General features: G+C 47.7%; 1 protein-coding gene across 2 annotated transcripts in view; it reads right to left on the minus strand.

Annotated features, from left to right (window-relative positions):
* The window catches only part of SUPV3L1 (Suv3 like RNA helicase), a 1,718,675-nt gene that overhangs the window by 735,877 nt on the left and 961,747 nt on the right, over nt 1-21,051 (minus strand). For both annotated transcript variants that reach the window (XM_069610607.1, XM_069610608.1), the window contains exon 10: nt 4,823-4,916. In XM_069610607.1, the coding sequence (XP_069466708.1) occupies nt 4,823-4,916 (94 nt within the window). The remainder of the gene's footprint in view (nt 1-4,822; nt 4,917-21,051) is intronic.

Here is a 21,051-nt window from a genome sequence, read left to right on the forward strand (position 1 = left end):
TAGGCTCCCGGTGAAGGCGCACACACAATTTAGGTTGCTTTCAATTGTCTATAAATGCCTATTTGGCAAGGCTTCAGCTTATCTGAAACAAAGATAGAATTTTCATGAGAACAGCCGGGAACGTTGACCGAATAACAGCAATATGCTATTGATACCTCAGGTTAATATTGAGCGGGCAGGTAAATGCTCCTTTGATTTTTTTGCCCCTAAACTGAGGAATAACCTTCCAGACTTTTTAACAGTTTGACACCACCCTTGATGGGTTTAAGAAAAAACTGAAAACCTTAGTTTTTAGATGTCTTGTCATCATTTGCTGATCTTTTGGCTTTTTTTGGTTTTAATGTTTCTGTCTTACCTTTGCTTTTAACTGAGTTTATACTGCTCTGTCTCTCTAGTTTTATCTTTTTGGGGATTTTGTAGTGTGTTTGTTTGCCTTGTTGTTTGTGTACTTGTTGCTAGCGCCCGCTTAAGGAGCGTTAAAAATGCATAAATAAATAAATGGATGAGCTGCACAGTCTGCAGTGCTTAAGATGTTGCAATGATTTTGCTCAATTATGCCAGTTGTGCAGTTTTCACAAATCTGCACAGATGTGTGCATCTGGCAGTCATGTCCACCACTTGGTGCTGCAAATGAAAACCGATGTGACTAAATGGGCTTTTCTAGTGCAAATTGTGAAATCTTGCTGTGAAATTAACTGGTGGACCAGGGGAAAAATGTAAAACTGTCAAGCACACGTTCTTTAGTAGCAAGTGACCTTTCTATAACATTTACTGGGAGAAAAAAGTAAGCATTTTTGTAAACTTATTCAATTTGGAATTGTGCTAAAATTAGAGAACTGGATTAAGAAGACTTCCTTTATGTCACAGCTGTGAGAAACGTGAGGGTATTCTCCCAAGTAGATCCCGGCAATCCCTTATTCAGGTGGCCAGGGAAGAACTGGCTCCCTCCGATCCCAACACAAGGGGCAGACGAACGAGGGAGGATCACCTGGTTAGGGGAACCCAGGGTTATAATCACGGAAATACTCCAGGTGAGACACAGTATTATACCGGGGGAGAAGGAGAGGACGAGATACCCAAGATCTTTATAGGTTGCACTACATCTGCCTCCCTTCCTCCCATTGAATCTCTCTTGCTAAGATCCAACGAACTCTCCGTATACAACAAATCCCATAGGATCCCAAACCCTGCTACACCCAGAATCCCGGTTTTCCTGTGTCCTACTCGAATAATACTGGTCATTCTTTTCCACGTCCCTCACGTCAGTTTCCGAACTCCCAATCAGCATTGACAAAACATTACCGTTCCCACAATCCCCCCTGTTCATCATTCCCGTTTGTTTCACAAACCCTACCAATCTCACCCTTCTGAGTTTACCAACCCCCCCTCTAGTACGGGGGGCCATAGTGCCATATAACACCTTTTCTCCATCCGACCCCGTGGGGTACTTGGAAACTCTACCACCCCCTTTTCCAACACAAACACTTTCCCATACAGTGAAAAACAACAGACTAACCACAGTGCCGTTTACCTGACATGTCCCAACACAAGGGTCAGGAAGAGTTAGGCAATCAATAGTAATAGTAACAACACACACCCGACGGCCCTCTCCTTTCCCCACAGGGATAAAAGATGTAGCACAAGAACACACTACGAGCAAGGTCAAACGCTCGAGGAGACAGCTACACCAAATCGGCAGAACAAACAGAGAAGAAAAGCAGTAAGACCTGGAAGGACGACTAAGGGGGAATTGCCCTTGCCCTTTTCAACTCAAACCTGCAAAGCCTCCAGAAGGGAAATCTTAAGACCAGGAGTTACAGCTGGCGTACAGAGCAACAGAGGTCAATGGTACACAAGGGCCTCCTGCATTGTTAACGCTGCGGGAGATACAAGCTGGCTACCGTGGTTCTATCCTTGACTCCAGAGAGGTTCAGCACAGCCAGTGAGTCGGAGGAACAGATATCAAACCGAACTGTGTTAAGCCCAAGGTTACAAGTAGCAACATTTTGAACGCTAGAAGAAAGGACTTGTGTGTATGTTTGAACTTTAAAGAAAGTACAGTTGAGGTCCAGGTGCAGAGGGGTCCAGCACCACATGGGTGCTCTTTCGAAAGGCTCTGAACAGGACCTGTTTTTGAAACTACAACCACCAGAGGGCCCTAGGAAAGGGTGACGTGAGGCGCCATAGTGGTCCTACAAGGGTCACATCAAATCCCTTGTACAACTGAAAGTCTCTGACCCCTCGCTAGGGGAAGGGAACCCCGCTTTCCACTACGATTGTGTGCGGGGATAATTGGCAAATGGGAACCCGACAGAGGGATGCCGAAAGAAAGCTTAAGAGAAAGAAACCCCACTTTCTGATAAAACTGAGCAATAAATTAACTGTGCTGAAGAAAGGCCGTAGTGAACCTGACAGAGGAAGGCCAGTTTTTGCAAGAAAGGATCCGAGGCTCGCAGAGGGAGATCCCAGGGGCAGAGAGCAATCGCCCAAAGATGGTAAGAAGGGATCCGAGCCCGGCAGAAGGAGATCCCAGGGGCGAAGCGCAATCTGTTTATTTGTTTATTTGTTTTCCATTTTTACGAAAAGGGGTAAAGAATAATATACCCCAGAACAGTATCAATGAAAGTGTCACTTTGTTGTTTAAGGCTCCTAAAGATTACGAGAGACATTTGAGAGGCTGTAGTGAACCAGACGAAGGGAGACCTGTTTTGGAAGAATGATCTGAGCCCGGCGGAGGGAGATTCTGGGGAGGGGAGGGGTTAGAGAAGAGCAATCGTCCATGGTGAAAAAACAAAGAGAACTTTTGTTTGTTACTTCTAAGCAGCAAACCTTTTAAGGCAAGAGACTTTTGCAGGAAATAGACTTAGCCTCTGAAGGGGTTTTGATATCGTTGAACTGAACTGTGAACTTCATGCTGTCGAGGCCCAGGAGTGTGCTGTGCTCGAAGGTCCCGCCTTGTCCCGTGCTTCAAACGTGGGGAAGGGAGACCCAGCCATACCATCCTGACTTATCATTTTGTGAACTCTTCTTTCTTTTCTGGTGAACATTATCCCACACTTTTTTTGTTGGAACTAGTAGTAAGGATTGGCAATAGGTTTTTTTTGATAGACCCTTTTATTTTGACAAGATGCCATTAGGACTGCATTATTATTTGATGGTCGTAGCTTGCTCCCATCTTAGATTTAGGTTAGGCATTTATCTCGCCCATTATAAAGTTCAATAAACACCCTTGAACTGTGAACACTTGTGTGTCTTTACTGTTGCCACCATGAGCTCCTTACACAGCCCAAGTATTGCATGGGCAGTGCAGCGGAAATGTCTAACACTGCTTACTAATGTACCTTAATCTTGCAGAGAAAGCGAGGAACCATTTCAGGTGCCATACTCAAAATGATTTGCATTGAATGCCAGGTATAAAGGACCACACAAATGCCAAGAGCAAAGCTTCTCCAAGGCAATGGCACACCTTTACCCTAGGAAACAACTGAGAATGTGGCCTAATGTGCTTGTTCATATTACAACCTCGAAATAACCTGAACTGGACGCCAAAATGTCTACCGTCAGTGAAACCACGGCACATGCGGGCCCAGTCCCTGTTGGCTTGGTCAACTACTGTACCAAATGTATGGATTCAAGGTACTGGGAGGACGAGAGGGCACTGGAGAATTATTATTTTATGTGACATGGCATGTTTTACTTTCATGTTTTGGCAAATCCAACTTGAGTGTTATGGGGGTGGGGATTTCAATGGGGCAGCCAGCCTGGATATTTTTGTTATGTGTCATTTTAATCAAATTAAACACAAATGAATGGCCGACACGATGTGTGTTCTTAAATTGGGAATAAGAGAGGAATTTGTGGAGCCAGCCAGGAAATGTTTCCTTACTGTGACGTTGCATGTTTTACTGGTGTTAAGGGCGAAGTAAACATGAATGCTGTTCTTTTGGGGCAGAGGGGGGTTTGTGGGGTATATGCAGCTAGCTAGGAGGTGGTTTCGTACTGTGGGATAGGTTTTTTTCTAGTGTTAAGGCCCAGGGCAAAGTTACCAGGATAACTTATTTTTTACTGGCATAAAGGCCAAAGTCAACATGAAGAGTGTTCTTTTGCAGTTGAGTGGCGGGGGGAGGCTATTGTAAGATAACAATTCGATTATGTTTTCTAACAGAGACACAGCTCTGAGTGGGGTTAAGGACAAAGTCAACATTGAGTATTTCTAGGCGGGGGGCATTTGGAGAAGCAGCAAGGAGATAGTAGTTACTGTGGCATTGCATTTGTTGATGTTAAGGACAAAAACAACGTGCAGAGTGTTCTTACATGATGGGATGGGAAGCAATTGTGCAGCCAGCAGTGAAATGGTCCTTATGGCATACTTTCTGTGCTATGACTGGCCATGCACAGAGGTGGCTAATACATTTGGGCACCAGTGATCAGGCACTGACCCCTTGTTTCTACGCTAGTTGAAAGATTTAAGCTTCGATTAAAAAAACATACTTCCTTCTTTCACCTTGTGCAATGTGCGGTGTGCCAATGCAGCAGCATGATCATGGGCATTGTGCATGCTTGGTGGTCCAGGCCGACCCAGAGTGTTGCGAAGCTTATGCTTTGAGGAGCCTAGGAGGGGAGGAGCCCTCTTAGCATAGCTTGCGGGGGGGGCAAATATTGTGTTACGCCAGTGGGTGAGGGCCCTAGCCCACCTGGCTCCCACTGTCCCATACACTGTCCCGACAGAAAGGACTATCAAAGACCACAGTAGTAAAGTCAAATGCAACACCTTTGATATATCACAATCCCAAGTCGATTTTTATGAAACAGTTGTACTTACAAGTTAAGTCCCATTCCTATAGCATCTGTTGCAACAAGGATTTTACATGGATCATCAGGATCATTAAATTTCTTCGCCTGAGCCAGCTTTGCACCTGAAAAATATAGGAAAATACCATAAGGTTTGACAGACGTTTTCCCATTACATGAAGAACTAATTATAATTCTTTTATAACGCACTTAATACCAGAGATTGGCTTCTAAGCGTGGGATCCGGATTCAAACGTGTGTTGCGCTGTGTTATCTTGCTTCCAGGACAAAAGCTTTGCCCCTGAGCATTTCCCAGTCACCGAAAGTTACTTAGAAACAGTGAACGTCAAATTCAACAAATAGGTTAAAAATATTAAAGCTTTGAATGCCCTTAGAAGATAGAGATTTTATTTCATAACTGTATTTTGGCAATTTAATGTTTCCATAAAAGTACACAAAAACCATCAATATTAATAAATCCATACAGCAAAATCACCATAAATATAAAACACGAAGTCTGCATCAGTAGAAAATGGCAGATTTTTTCAAATACTAATTGCTAAATATAAAAATTGCAAAACAGTCCAACAATAACAGGGTTGAAACAGACCATGAAAAGAACTGTGGATGCCCTTGATTAAAACTGAATTGCTGGGGGGCGCTGTTGCGCCGAAACAAGATGGCCGCCTGAGTGTGAAGCTCCGAACGACGAGGGCACATTTTTGCAGATTTAACCGCTAAAATACAGCTGTGCCAACTATCACTGCTATGGCCGCGGTATAAGCTTGCAGTCCACTGACATCTTAACTCTGGGACCTGGAGACCCTCTGTGAGCCCTGCTATTGCTGTGGGAGGTGCTACGCCGCGGACGCCCGGCTCTTCCCGTGACGGAGCTCCAAGGACTGCTGATTCGTGCTGCTACTCGGCGCCCCGGCGTGTGCGGCCTCTGTGGGGGAGGGGCGCCGAAGCCCTGCAGGCGCGCGGAGCGGCCTTGCTACCAATCTGCCAGACCAGCGGGCGGACTGGGATAGCCCTGCGCCGCTATGTGCTGGCGGCTGGTGCCCGGGACTTTTGGCTCCCTTCGCCCTGGACTGCACAACGCCGCGCTGCTGACCCGCTCGTCAGCCCGCGTTCCCCTCCCAGAGCGTTCCTGCACACTCTCTTGGCAAGGTAGGGAGGCCGGGGGACTGACAGTGGGCGGACCCCCCCCTTTGGTCTGCTTTGCTCTGGACACCGCTGAGGAAGACTGTGGGGGATTGCTAGGCCCATCACTTGCGGTGCTCTGGGAGGCCTGTGTCCCGAGCGTCCCGCGGGTCCCAGCCTCTGTGGCGCCACCCTGTTTCTAAACGCTCGGGCCCTGATGGTGGTGCTGCCTTGGGGGCACCCCTACTAGAGTCTACCTCCACTGAGCTGAGAGTTCTCCCCCCCTACCAACTAGCCACCAGCCTCAGCCCACATTGACTCTGATGCCTCACCGGCGGGTCCGACCTGTGAGCCTGGGTCAGCACCGCACTCCATACTTACCGTGCAAGCTCTGGGGTTGAGAAGAACCCGGCCCTGAATTTTAAGGCCTGCCTTTGTGCAGTGCCGGTCCCGAGGTGCGGCGACACCGGTGGCCGAACTCCCATGTGCGCCCCACGCCTGTGAACTCAACCTACTGCAGCATGTGCATACTGAGCTAAAAATATACTTTGGAGAGTAATTCTTATCGCAAAAGGGACACTGACCCACTGGCCACATACCTACCGTCCCGAACACTCCTGATCTACGGCTGCTACCGGGTACTACGCTACTTTGCTCATCCACTTTCCTCCAGGACCCCAGGCCCCTGTCCCAGCTTACATCATGACTAAGGGAGCCGGTACAGGGAAAAAGCAAAGTTCGTTGAACATGTTTGCTAAAACGCCGTCCAAGCCGCCCCTGATGATACTGAGGAGCCCCTGTCCATCTTGGCCCCATCGACCTCAGACGACTCACAGAAGATGCTGGAGTACATCCGAGATGGCTTCACTACGCTGCACACTAAACTAGACGATATGAATGGGTCCATCTCCTCCATAAAAGCCCATATTGAAAAGACAGATGGGCGGGTGGCGGAAGTCGAAACTCGACTGGGGGTTGCCGAAGATGTACTTGGCTCTCTACGGGCTGAGGTCTCCACGCTCACCGACCGTGTGTCGGCAGTTGAGAAGAAGAATGATGACCTCGAATCCCGTTCGAGACGTAATAATCTGCGTATTGTTGGAATACCGGAGGACAATATTACAGAACCGATGGAGGATTATGTGGAACGGATTCTCATGACACTCCTGGATTCCCCTAAACTTTCCCCACAGTTCGCTATCGAGAGAGCACACGAGCCTTAACCGCGAAACCTAGACCAGGCGCCCCACCTCGGCCCATATAGCCAGGATCTTAAACTTCCGGGACCGTGATGCCCTCCTACGGGCAGCCAGGATCAAAGGTGAATTTACACTTGGAGCGGCCAAAATCCACCTCTACCCAGATTACTCGGTGGCGGTGCAACGGGAACGTCAAACATTTGTAGCTGTGAAGAGAAGACTCTGAGATCTAGGAGTCAGGTACTCCATGCTGTTCCCTGCCAAACTGCGTATCGAACACTCCAACAAAACCTTTTTTTTCACGATCCCAGAGGAAGCCTCTAAATTCCTGGATGAGCACTTCCCTGGCTAATCCCATGTCACCACCAATCCAGTCTAGAATGTTGCTTGTTAAGTTGGGCTGGGTCGGCAATAGACCGTATTCAGTCTTATTTATGATGGCTAGATGCTATGCATAAAGGCATCGAATGTTTATCTGTTGTCATTGTTGTATTGATCCTCTCAACTATGGCCCCTTGGGGTGGTTTCATCTCACTATGTTTGTCAGTTATTGACGCCCTATCCAGGCTTTAGACTCTAAATGCACGCAGGCTTCCTGCCGGTATACCAAGGCCGGGATGGCTCATGATTATAAACTATCATGTCTAGCGTTTATGGTAATGCATAAACATGTTATGGTAGCACCCTTTTTTTTTGGTAATACCATGAACGCTTCTCATATGGACTCTAAACTGTATGCACTAGACACTCCAGCGGTATGCACACTCTCCTTACCTCTTCAGTCCGTTGCGCCACTGCTCGGTCAGCTAACAGCCCCCCAGGCGCTGATGCCGAGAAGTTTGTTATCGTTGTGGGGGGGTTTGGGATTCATTCCTCAAGTTTGGGGAGGGATGTGGGTGGGAACCGGGGGGAGGGGGAGTTATGTTAAAAAAGTCTTGACGGCCACCAGAGAAATCACACATGACACTACCGCAACACAGAGGTATAGATGGAGTAGAACGTTGGTCTCGGCCTATCGGACTGGACCAACCCTAATACGTAGAACGAAACCCGAGCGTCCCTACCATATTAATGGCGGATAGTAGCGTAACCTTTATGAGCTGGAATATTAGGGGTCTAGGAAACTACAAAAAAATGCGGCAAATACAACTTTACGCTGAGCGCCACGGTACACAAATCCTTTGTCTACAAGAAACGCACGCCTGTGCTAAACAATGCGAGAGGTTTGCCAAGCAGTGGGGATCCCAAAGGTATTACACAACTTATTCTACCCAGAGCAGAGGTACCCTCATTTTAATTCACAGAAGCCTGAAGTTCAGCTGCTCCCAATCACATGTTGACCCCCTCGGAAGATATATACTCATTGTTGGTACATTGCAGAATCAGGATGTAGCCATCCTTAATATATACGGCCCTAATATTGACGACCCTGAATTCTACCTTCACCTAGCCTCGATCCTTGAGAGTTACCCTCAGATCCCTATTACATGGGGCGGTGACTTCAACACGATTCTGGATGTCACCTTAGATAGATCGGGCTCCAGACCTCGCCAGCTTTCAAGGGCAGCTTACACAATCCTCACAACCCTCCCCCGGCTGGCAGTGGTTGACGCCTGGCGATTAATGTATCCTGACTCCCGCACGTATACCTACTATTCCTCAGTCCATGACTCTCATTCTAGGATAGATAGATGGCTGTTATCTGATATACTATTTAGGTGCCTGACCCATCTGGCAATCCTTCCCAGAACTTTGTCTGATCACTCCCCGGTGGTCATCTCCCTGAACTGGGGACATGACCTTGAAAGATCAAGGCAATCGAGAATGAGACCCCATGTCCTCCTAGACCATACCTTTGCCTCCGAGCTCGAGTCATCAATCGAGGAGTTTTTCGAAGTTAACACAGATTCAGTCCCCCTTCGAGCCACCCTCTGGGAATCATTCAATGCCTATATCAGGGGTATCGCCTTATCCAAAGGGAGTGGCATCCTAAAAAGCATCTGGGAGGATATCGCTGACAGCGAGTCGACCCTTGCTAGCTTGGAGTCCCAATACGCGCGCGATCACTCCCCCGACGCACTGGCATCATTGGGTCGTGAACTGGATAGATTCCGTAATCTTGCTGAGCGCGAAGTTAAATTCCTTGATAACCCTCAGGCAGTTAGGCGCTACGGGGAGGGAGAGCGGCCAGGCCGTGTGCTAGCCAGGTTAATTCGCCACGAGCTTGGTGCGCCCAACATCCCGGCGATAGAGAGATCTGACGGTACACTAGCCACTTCGCCCCAAGACATCAACACAGAGTTCCTCACATTATATACCTCCCTTTATTCGAAGGTTGATGGGCCCCATGTTTCAGAAATTGACCGCTACCTGGGGGAACTCCCTCTCATGGCCCTGTCCTCTGACGCCACTGCTTCCCTAGACAGACCCTTCACTGCGGAGGAACTGACTGAGGCCATTGAATCACTCGCTGCAGGGAAGGCCCCCGGACCAGATGGTCTTCCTATGGACTTCTATAAGCGTTATAAATCTGCCCTGGTCCCACAGCTGCTAACTCTGTGGGAGGAGGCATGCAAAACAGGCACACTTCCCCCTTCACTCCGCGAGGCCATGATAACAGTCCTTCTTAAACCTGGTAAACCTCCTACCCAGTGTGGTTCATACCGTCCCCTCTCGTTAATAAATTGTGATGTAAAAATATTTGCTAAACTATTGGCTAACCGCCTGGCTGCATTCATGCCCAATATCATAAACCCTGATCAGGCAGGATTTGTGCCGGGTAGGTCCACGTCCCTAAACCTTAGACGACTTTTCAACGTGATCAGTAGAATTAACCCCAAAACACAGGCGGTAGCAGTCACACTGGACATGCAGAAGGCATTTGACTCAGTATCTTGGGAGTATCTGTGGCGAGTCATGGAAAAATGTAAGTTTCGCCCCAATTTTCGGTCCTGGATCAGACTACTCTACACCAACCCAGTGGCAAGTGTCCGTACTGAAGATAGGTGTTCCACCCTCTTTCAGATAGCCAGAGGGACGCGACAGGGGTGTCCCTTCTCCCCGTTGATCTTCGCAATAGCAATTGAACCCTTTGCAGACATGATGCGCCAATCACATTCTCACAGAGGCCTACGTTCAGCGGGACAGGCAGATATTGTCTCCCTGTACGCGGACGTTGCCTTGCTCTACATCCGCTCTCCAGAAACAAACCTCGCTCCAATTCTCAATGACGTTACCCATTTTGGGCATATATCTGGTCTTAAAGTTAACTGCTCTAAATTGTGCATATTCCCACTCACAGACAACACACAACCACCCTCTGACCTGTTGGGCCTTACTTGGTCCCAATCCACCTTCACCTACCTGGGAGTATCAGTCTCCCGTCATGCTGAGAAACTGCGTGTCGATAACTATCAGAATTACCTAACTGTTTTGACCACCAAAACCGCAGGTTGGGCCCGACTCCCCATTTCCCTAGCTGGTAGAATAGGAATACTAAAAATGGTCGTGCTGCCCCAACTCCTATACCGCTTCATAAACATTCCACTATGGCCGGGCGATGGATTCTTTAAGACGCTGCGCAGCATTACTAACACCTTTCTTTGGCACTCAGGGGCGGTCCGACTCAAAGTGAATACGCTCACTCCTCCCAAGGAACTGGGCTGGTTCGGTGCCCCGGACTTTTTCAGATACTAGGTAGTTGCTCAATCCCAATTTGCCTCCTACTGGTTTAATACAACGAATCCCCCTCCTCATGTCCGTCTTGAAAAACTGAAGGTCAAAGAGCGTACGACTGGTTCCCTCATTCTCAAGCCAGCCCCGCCAGACCCAGATTCCTCAGACCCTGTGATAAGTACGTCACTTACTATCACCAAAATGTGGACAGTGGTTGCAACCCCTAATCCGTTTCATGGTGACCTCCCACTTTGGAATTTCCTCCCTGATGTCCCTTAAATTCCTCAATCCATTGTTGCCCGTTGGACGGTGGCAGGTTTATTGACTCTTCGAGATGTCTTTGTACGGGGCAATTTCCTGGAGTGGTCGGATCTCCCCCCTGTCCTCAGGCGTAAACCATCAGCATGGCTACAGTACTCCTCACTTCGGAAGGTCCTAAAAGCTAAATTCCCCGAATTTCCTACAGTTCCACCAGATGACCCTTTAATAGCTGAACTCTGTACTTCCGATTCCTTCAGAGGGAAAGTATCTAGACTCTATAATCTACGACAGATCAGGGCCGCCCCCTCATTTGTTAAACTTAGAGTGAAATGGGAGGAAGATCTTGGAGTTGAGATTGATGACGAGCGCTGGGCCCGTATGTGTGCGCGAACCCAAGAAGTATCGTACAACTCCAGGTTCAAACTACTACAATTTAAGGTGCTGCACAGGTATCACCACACACCGACTAGACTGCATCTTATGTTTCATGAGACCTCTACTAACTGTCCCAGATGCGGCGCTGACCAAGCTGATTACATTCATAAGATATGGCACTGCCCGCACCTAACACAATACTGGCAGGACATATGCTCCACTATATCAGACATATTAGACTGCACCATAGACCCTTCTCCAATGCGCTGCCTCTTTCATGACCTTCCCGGTTTGAAACGTGATTCTAGGAAATTGGCAGGTCTCTGTATGATGCTGGCAGTCCGCTGTATAGTACTGTGCTGGCTTCGCCCCAATGCGCCCACATATGCGCAGTGGCTCCGGGCAGTCACCTGGGCACATGACACTGAGGAGGCCTGGGGGGCAACACAACACCCACATTCAAGACCAAGGGACATATGGCGCAGATTTCGTGATTACATGTCTGCCCTGGCCTCAGACTCGGAAGCCTCTTCTTCGCTCCACTCCCCTCAGTGACCCTCTATGGGGTGTATACCCTCCTTACTCTGGTTGCGACTCTTCCCTTATTATATGTTATTCCGCTATGTTTGTTAATGATGCATTGTACAGTGATGCCTCTGTATCTTTGTTCGCTGATGTCACGGTGTGCTTTTGCTAACCTGTGTTTCTCTGTGTGTTGTCAAGCTGAATAAATAAAGTTTTTTTTAAAAAAAACTGAATTGCTATGGAGATTCCAGGATGGCCGTCAGTAGGAGAGCACTGTGACAGATACTCTCTTGAACCTCGCGATCTTAATCACCTCAAGCAAGCAATAATTAATTCCCCAGGGGTTTGATTTTGCAGGTGGAAGAGCCCATTTTGGCGGGGGTTGTTACTCCCTTCCTCCATTCTAAAGAAGCAGGAGATCAGATATGGTGCAACGCTGATACACTTCCCACTAGTGGACCCGACTTTGAAAACAGTGAAGACAAGGACACGAAATCGTCAATTCTGCGAGCTGGAAAAAGTAGGAAGAACCGGAGGAGGAAGAAGCAGAGAGGAACCCTCAGAATTCGGCAGAAGTGAAAGGAGACACATGTGCCCCCCACGGTGAGGTTCCTGCTCGCAGCTGGAGATGCCAATTAGCAGGAGTGGAGGGGGGCTGTGGTGAGGATAGCTCCGTCACCGGAGGGCCTAGAAGAGCTAAGCGTATTAGCCACCTATTGGGCACCCATCGGACTGTCCCCCCCAAACCCCCTGCCCCCTAAGGGCTGCAATGTTGGAAATACGGCTAAGCGGTAAGGGGGGGTTAACAGAAGAGGAGAGGCCCCAGGGAAATACGACATAAGTTAAAGCCCCGGCACGGAGGGAAGGACCAACTCCCTTCATACCGAGGTGCTGGAGAAACGCAAGGTGAACCCCCAAGAGTGAACCGGATTGGCACAGCAACATTTCTGGGAGAATCGGGCTAACGCCCAGTCCATGGGATGCCCTTCTTCAGGTGAGGACACACAGAGGGAGAGGGATTGATCCAAGCTATTTTATAGAGTGTCAGACCCAAGGTGGTCTTCCTCCCGCTTCTCTACTCAAGAGCTGCTCACTGGAGGGGCTGATTTCGCACGTAGTAAGCCAAGCAGCGAGGGGAATACAATCGCCTCCTTTTGCAGGAGAACCAAAGCTATAGACTGAAAGAAGTCCTGAGGCATTCTGCAGAACTCGCATAAAAAGTAATGCCCATGCTTTTTAAGCCCCTGAACTGCACATTTGAGTAGGCTAACCCCACTGCACAGGGGATCTAGAGGAGTCACAGGGGGAACAGCCCTTCCCAGAGCAGAGGAAGGGAACAGTGAAAGGTACTTGGAGGGCAATGGATATCACCACGGAAAAGCAATGCGAAACCAGAAGGAAAGGCAACGAACAACAATGTCCAAAAGTAGGGTAAAGGACACACCAACAGCCTCAAAGTGCATCAGGAAACCCCCAGAGAGCAATATCCAGAGAATGTGGAGCAGAGACATCTGTTCGCCCCCGGGAACACAACAGGGCCAGCACCAAGTAGAGCAAGGAGGACCCCGAACAGAAGAATAGGATCAAAACGTGACACAGTCACTGCTCGAGCAATACTTTAGTAATTTTGGGGACAGAATAGCAGACACAGTCCAGAAGCAAATGACCATTATGAGAGAAGACCTAGTAGCAGCGCTCCAGGAAATAAAACGGGATGTGAACAAAATGGAAGAAAGGGTGGATATTAATGAGAAAGCAATACAAAAGTTGACCGAGGACTCGAGGAAGACAGAAACCTGGGTGGAACAGGCTAATGCGGCCCACAACCTTAAACGCCAGACAGAAGACCTAGAAAATAGGTCAAGGAAATCGAACATTTGTATCAAAAATCTACCAGAGGAAGTCACAGATAAAGACCTCGAAACAGTGGTCAAAGGCATCTTTGAGGACCTATTTGACGTAGAGGGAAGACCAGAAGTGAGGATGGATAGGATCCACAGAGTGGGGCCTCGAAGAACAGAAACTGGGGCGAGACCTAGAGGTGTCCTGGCAGCCCTGCAAGACTAGAAGACGAAGCAACAACTTTTGCAATTAGCGAGGAAAGTAAAACAAAACCTACAATGGGGCTGAACTACTGCTTTTCCAAGACATATCCCAAATACCCCTGTCTAAAAAGAGGAAAATGGCCCCAGTTTTGAGGGTACTCAGAGAAAAGGACATTCGTTATCGTCGGACGTTCCCGTTTGGACTTGTCTTTGAGTGGCAAGGGAAGCAACACAAGATAACCGCCTCCAAAGAGGGAGGAAGAATTCTGGCTATAGAAGAAAAGTAGAACATATGGGACCCTCAGGCAAGAGCCCAGAGGGCCCCCAAGAGCTGGGTATGGTCAACAGTGAAACCAAAGAGAAGCAAGAAGGGGGGATACCACCTCAATTCAAAGGGCCACCCCTGGCAAAGGACAGCACTAGGTGATACGGTCAAAAAGGTACTAAGGGCTACCGGTTTTACAAGCCTGAGGAGGGCATACAACAGGGCGGACAATGAAGGTCCAGAGGGGAAGGAGGTGGCGGGTGGAATCTAGAATGGGTTGGGGAGAACCCGCTGATGTTCATGCTGGGAGTAGTAAGGGGATCAACTCCCAAGAGGGCGATTCAGGGGCGGCTAGAGGCCGGTTGAGTTCTCCCACTGAAGGGAGGCGGTTGGGAAGAGGGAAGTGGTATGGGGGGGAACTGGAAAGAGAGAGGGGGGTAGGAGGGTGGAGGAAGTCCAAACATGATGCAGTGAAGAGGCATACTAAGCGTCATCATACCCTTGACAATGGATAACCGGAATGCGTAAGGCATTATATCCCTGAACATCAACCAATTAAATTCCCCATTGAAGAGGCAAAAACTGAAAGATACATACGCAGAGATAGACCGGACATAATAACACCACAAGAGGAGACCCATGTGCAGACCCAAGATAGAAACAAAGATAAAATAAGATTTCAGGGCTACTGCCAAATTTACCAATCTACAGACACGTGTAAGAAAGGGGGAGTGCTGGTAGCCCTCTGCAATAATCTTGATCTCAGTCACCGAAAAAGAAAGACCACCAGGGAAGATACTTTGCCCTGAATTTGAAGGGGAGGTGAGAGGGTTACATGGTAGCAACTGTTGTACTCCTAACACGCGACAAGACACCTTTACACAAAACTCCTTGGCCAAGTTCGAGAGATTTGCAAAGGGACATATAATCCTGACTGGGGATTTTAACATGGCTTTGGACCCATAAAACGATAGGTCCACGAAAACTCAGGGAACACAGGAGAAGCCCTCAAAAGAATTGCCATAGAAAATGGAGAGGTTAGCATTGGTAGACGTATAGAGGGAAAAGGAAGGGGACAAGGCAGGATTTACATTCTTCTCCCACGTCCATAGATCGTCAAGAATAGATTATGTTTGGTCGTCCCAGGCACTCCTGGGTGGGCCATAGAGGTGGGAGCGATAGTTCCTTCCGATCACGCACCCTTGTCACTGTAAATAGGCAAGAAATATGTGCAGTTAAGACTCTGGAAATGGAGATACCCAGCCTTCCTATTTAAAGACAATACCTTGAAGAAGGAGTTGGGGGAAGTGATTGTGACCTTTTTGGGGGACAACAAAGTTAAAGGCATTTCCTTGCAGATGAGGTGGGACGCCTACAAGGCTACGATTAGGGGGAAAATCATTGCAACTAAGGCACACATGGATAGAGAATTGAAGCTCATGTATATGAAAACCTAGAAGAAAAACGAAAGAATGTAATGACCAGGTTGGGAGTGGGTGCGAGTGGGGAAGCAAGGAAAAAATACAGTGCTATTAATGGCCAATTGTTAATATTAAAGGCCAAGGTGGCGGAAAGATCCCTGCTGTTCCTAAAACAAAAATATGATACTAAAGCACATAAGACAAACAGGCTACTAGCTAGGATGCTGAGAAGGGAAGAGAAGGCCAAAACTATTTAAAAAACTAAAGGTGGAAGGGGGGGCACCAGTACGGAAACAGAGGACATAATTCGAGAAAGTTTTAAGTATTGTACAAACCTATATAGCTCGGCCAACCCGCCTGAAGCGACTCAGAGGAAATACATTGATAATAGAGACTTGACAGAAATATCAGATCAGGAAGAACTCCTAGAACAACGGATGAAGTGTGGAGGGTCATACTGCGCATGCCCCTTAATAAATCTCTGGGGCCCAGATGGGTTCACGTCAAAATTCTTTAAACTCTTTAGGGAGATGTTAATACCATAACTGACCCCTCTTCAATGAAATTGGGAGAAAGGGACAAATTATAGCTACGATGGAAGAAGCAAAAGTAGTCCTACTGCCGAAGGCGGGCAAAGATCCAATGTTATGTGGATCGTACAGGCCGACAGCCCTGATTAATGTCGACTCGATACGAAAGTACTCGTGAACCGCCCGGACCAAACCCTCACACGTATCATTTAGCCGGACCAAGAAGGCTTTATTAGGGGCAGACAGACGAATAGCGCACCTTATAGAAAAAGTTAATAAAAAGAAAACTCTGGCTCTTCTGGTAGCGTTAGATGCCGAAAAGGTCTTTGATAGGGTAGAATGGCGGTTTTTGTTCCTTGCAATGAGGCGGATGGGCTTTGGTGAGAGGTTTTTAACAAAGATCAAGGCCAACTAACAAAACCCAGCTCTACGGATGGCGATTAATGGCCAACTATCAGAGCCCATTAAAGTGCGCAGGGTACAAAGCAGGGCTGCCCACTTTCGCCCCTAATGTAACGCTCACCTGGTTCCCACGGAGGCGCGGGCGTGGTCTGGACGGCAGTGGCCTCTTCGAAGGAGATGTTCAGCACCCTGAAGATGGAGTGGGCTGGGTTCCCAAATCCGGCTTGTCTGGCTCGGATGAATACCCTTCTGTGAGCGAAAAGGAAGGGTTAATACTCTGCGGGTTTGTGTTGATCTCCCCTTCCCCTTCTCACCCTCCTTGCAACCCTTCTGTAATTCCCTGTGGAGACTCACCTTAGGGATTGAAAAGGCGAGCTCTCCATCCTGCTTCTGATGCAGGGGCGCGTTGGGATCCAGTTACGTCACTGGATAGTAAGTTCAAGTTCGCTTGTCTGTTCCGGTAAGTACCGTAAATGTTTATGGCAAGCTTGAGTCTAAACTGTTCCTCTTCTCTTTTGCAGGTAATGGAAGACTCCGGGCTGAGGGTGGTTTCCGTCGAAAACCTGATTTCAGGTGAGTTTTGGTGTAGGCCCACTAATGTCTTTTCCTGACTCTTTTTCCTTAGGGGCCGGAGTTTGAGAATGCCGAAGAAATGGAGCCGGTACGAAGCAGATGCTGAGTCCGACCTGTAAGCTGGTGAGTTTTTAAAATAGTTTGTTTGCTACGGTTCTTGCATTCACTAATGTGATGTTTGCTTTTTCCCCATAGGGGCCGGGGTGCTGAAATGCCCAAGGAATGGCATCGACCCGAAGGTAAGAAGAATTAGCTTGGCGGGTAAGTGCTTCTTGGTTATTTTCCCCTTCTCACCTTGCTTTCTTCTCTTCGTCTCCCCGTAGGTGCTGGAATGCTGCAGGAGATCCGGATGGGCGTCGCAGAGCCGAAGGCGCCACGTGCAGGTAAGAGAAGTGCGTCGAGATGTATGCGACGCCGTGAGTTTTTAAAATGATGTCTTTTTGCAGGAATGTTGGCGCGCTGAATCCGGAATGCAGCTTTAACAGGTAAGGTTTGTTATTCACCTGTTTCTTCTTCCCTTTTCTATCCTTAGGTGTTTCCAGGATGCTGGCAGGCGTGGTCGAGGACTGGAGCAGGAGCAGGCACGGTGAGCGTCCAGCTGCTATGAGCAGAACAACGCGAAGCGTGGTTTGCTGTCTGGGCGTGGCTTAAATAGCCTTTCAAGTAGTCCCAGGTATGTATCCTTCCACTGAAGGTATGTATCCTGCCACCAGCCACTTCGTGTGGTTAAGTAGTTCCTTTTTCATCTGGAAGTTGTAGAATGATCTGCCAGGTAAGGAAATTGCAGCATGGTCTGCCAGGTAAGTTTGCACCAAACACTATTCCTTCCATATCTTGTATGAGCCTGGCGCCGATGGTGCCAGGACTGTTATCCCTTATGAGCCTGACGCCAACGGAGCCAGGACTGAGTCCAAAGAGCCCCTATCTGGGGTGGCTGGGACTTCCCTAGTATACATGTTGCCTGCCTCTGAGGGTGCCGGGCCCTGTCTGGCCCCTTGGAGGTAGGCATCATGACACCTACTCTATGTGATTCACCTAGAGCCACTACTGGCAGCCTTAAGAGCAAATGGGGAGATAGAAGAAAATCATTTGGGGGCAGGGTCCACAAGATTGACACCTTTGCGGACAATATGTTGCAGACGCTAACAGAACCGGAATACTCTCTCAAAGCAATGGAAGGGGACATGCTATGGTTTGGGTCAGTAGCAGGGCTAAAAATCAATGCCCACAAATCTGAAATTCTCAATTTGACGATATCCAGGGATGCAGAAAAAAAAGCTCAAAGAGATGCTTCCGTACAGATGGGCAGAGAATGCCATAACCTAATAAGGAATTAAACTAACAAAAACAATAGAGACGTTTCACGGCCAGCTATTTACTATTATTAGAGACAATAAAGAACAAATTGACTGGGGCCCTTAACAATAATGCGGTTAGTCAGAATCAATGTCTTGAAGTTGGTTACCCTTCCACAAACAACTATTGTACTACTTCATGGCTCTCTCTATGCAGGTCCCTAGCTCTGTTTTTAGAGCTAGTGAGAGATACACAACAAGATTTATCTGGAATAAGAAAAGACCCAGAATAGCTAATAGTGTAATGATGATGCCAAGAAATAGGAGCGGAATGAGAGAACTGGACTTTAAAGTGTACTATTGGGCAGCACAGATAAAAGTCTTGAGGGACTGGCTAAAATACGACCGGGACAAGATATGGAGGACGATGGACAATGCAGTGGTAGGGGAGAAGCTAGAGGAGGTATTATGAAAGCCAACAGGAGATAGACCAACCAACATGTACTACAGCAAGATACTGTCCGTGGTAGGGGATTCCTGGGATGAGATCATAAGGCGGGCCCAAATAACGACATACCCTTGCCATTAAATTTGCAGTATGTTCGAGGGGACAGAAATAAAATCATTCTCACAATGGAAAGCAGACTTCGGGATCAAAGAAAGGCAGCAGTTTAGATACTCTCAAATAAGACACGGGTAATGAAACCTAGCTTCAAGGAAGCAGCGACACGTAAACGAACCCCCTTTGAGGAATGTATAACCACAGATTCCAGGGACAAACATAGTGGGAGCAATTTACTCACATACTAAACAGGGAGAGCAACCAGGGGTAAGCAGATATATGACGGCTTGGAAAGGGGCAACAGACCAATTGATTGAAGAAACGGAATGGAAGCAACTCTGGATCAATATTCCCATGTTAAGGAGGTCCCTTCAAATCCAAGAAATATGGGTCAAATGAATGCTGCAATGGCACTTAACTCCGGAAAAAATACACACATGTTATCCCTCAGTGCCCAATTCATTTTGGAGGCTATGTGGAATGGTGGGGACCTGGGATCATATATGGTGGGATTGCCTGAATATACAATGGTACTGGGAGTAATACGAAAGGCATTAGCGGAGACCCTGGGAGTGAATGGAGGGGCTAACAGAGGTGGGGCCTTATTGAGTTTAAGAGGGCCTTTGGAATAATTATCCACTTGAGCTGAACATAAAGTGCTCGTGATCTTAATGATGGTGGAAGTCCAAAGACCCCTCAACGGAGCACGAATGGGTGGGAAAAGTTTGGAACTTAGCAGCCCTGGAATGGGTATCCTACTCTCTACAAGGCGACCACAAAGGATTTTTGCCAGACTGGTCCGAGGTGCTGGAATTCCTTCAGAAAGGGGCCAGGGGGAGCTGGTGCCCGAGGAGAATAAGACTATTGGGACTGATGTGACTATATGTAAACTCTGATCACCAGAAGTGCAAATTTGGGGTCCTTCAAGTCAGGGACTAATTACCTACTAGACGAGGGGATGGAGTGGGGATCAAGTTCGAACTGCAGCGGGGAGGGGGTAAGGGAGAGGTTCACAAGGTGTTTGGAAATATTGAAAATGTTAATAAAAAGTTATATGGAAAACAAATAACTGAACTGATGTAAAACTGGAATTCAATATTTCTTCATGTGAACCTTGTACAGTGGGCAAATACATAAATACAAAATAAATGTCATTTGGAGTGAATTTTATTTACACGAAAAGGACAAAATCCCAGTGCATCCAATTCACCCTTCCACCTCACAATGACGGAATTAAGTGGAAGACCAAACAAAATCTAATTATCTCCCTCTGTGCAGCTAAGGGGGACCAACTAAAATAGTCTTGGCCACCAAATGGTTTAATATTCACTACAAGGGATCCATTTACCGATTTGGCCAATTCGATTGTTTCTCAGTGTTCGAGAATTTCTACCTTAGAGCTGCCACAATTTTGCATACATTAGTTTGCTCTAGGTTACTCAACAAAGGTAGCAGGCGCCCCTCTCTCGGAAGAACAAGGCATGATAAACTGTTCAGTGGTCGTTAACCACATTGAGAGTTCGCAGCCATCTGCTTTTTGCTCATTGTACCTTTCACAGATGGGAAATACCCATTTGCATATCAGTCTTTATCCCGCCCACATGGGCAGTCCAGCACCGAAATGCTATGGCAATTCCTCTCTGAACAAGAGTACCTACAGCAACCCCATACACGTGTTTCAGCCTTGTTGGGCATCATCAGTGAGATGAAGCTGAGCCTCTCTAAGCTTGCTGTAGGTTACTATCTGATAATAAATGGTTCAATGTAGAATTTACATTCACAGAAATCAGTGCCATACGAACATATGCAAACCACAGTATTCTAAAAGGCCCGTCCAAGGGCCAAAGCGATTTTTTATAATAATTGTGATAGTTTAGCAATGTAATTAATCAAAGATTTGAGCAACTATGGTGATGAGAAAGCAGTCCTCTAGGAAATATGGGTCAAGTTCCAAATGTGTTGCAAAATTTGGTCCTAAAGAGGGTACAC

This window comes from Ambystoma mexicanum, chromosome 8, assembly GCF_040938575.1.
Source record: "Ambystoma mexicanum isolate Mex_15411 chromosome 8, UKY_AmexF1_1, whole genome shotgun sequence".
NCBI lineage: Eukaryota > Metazoa > Chordata > Amphibia > Caudata > Ambystomatidae > Ambystoma > Ambystoma mexicanum.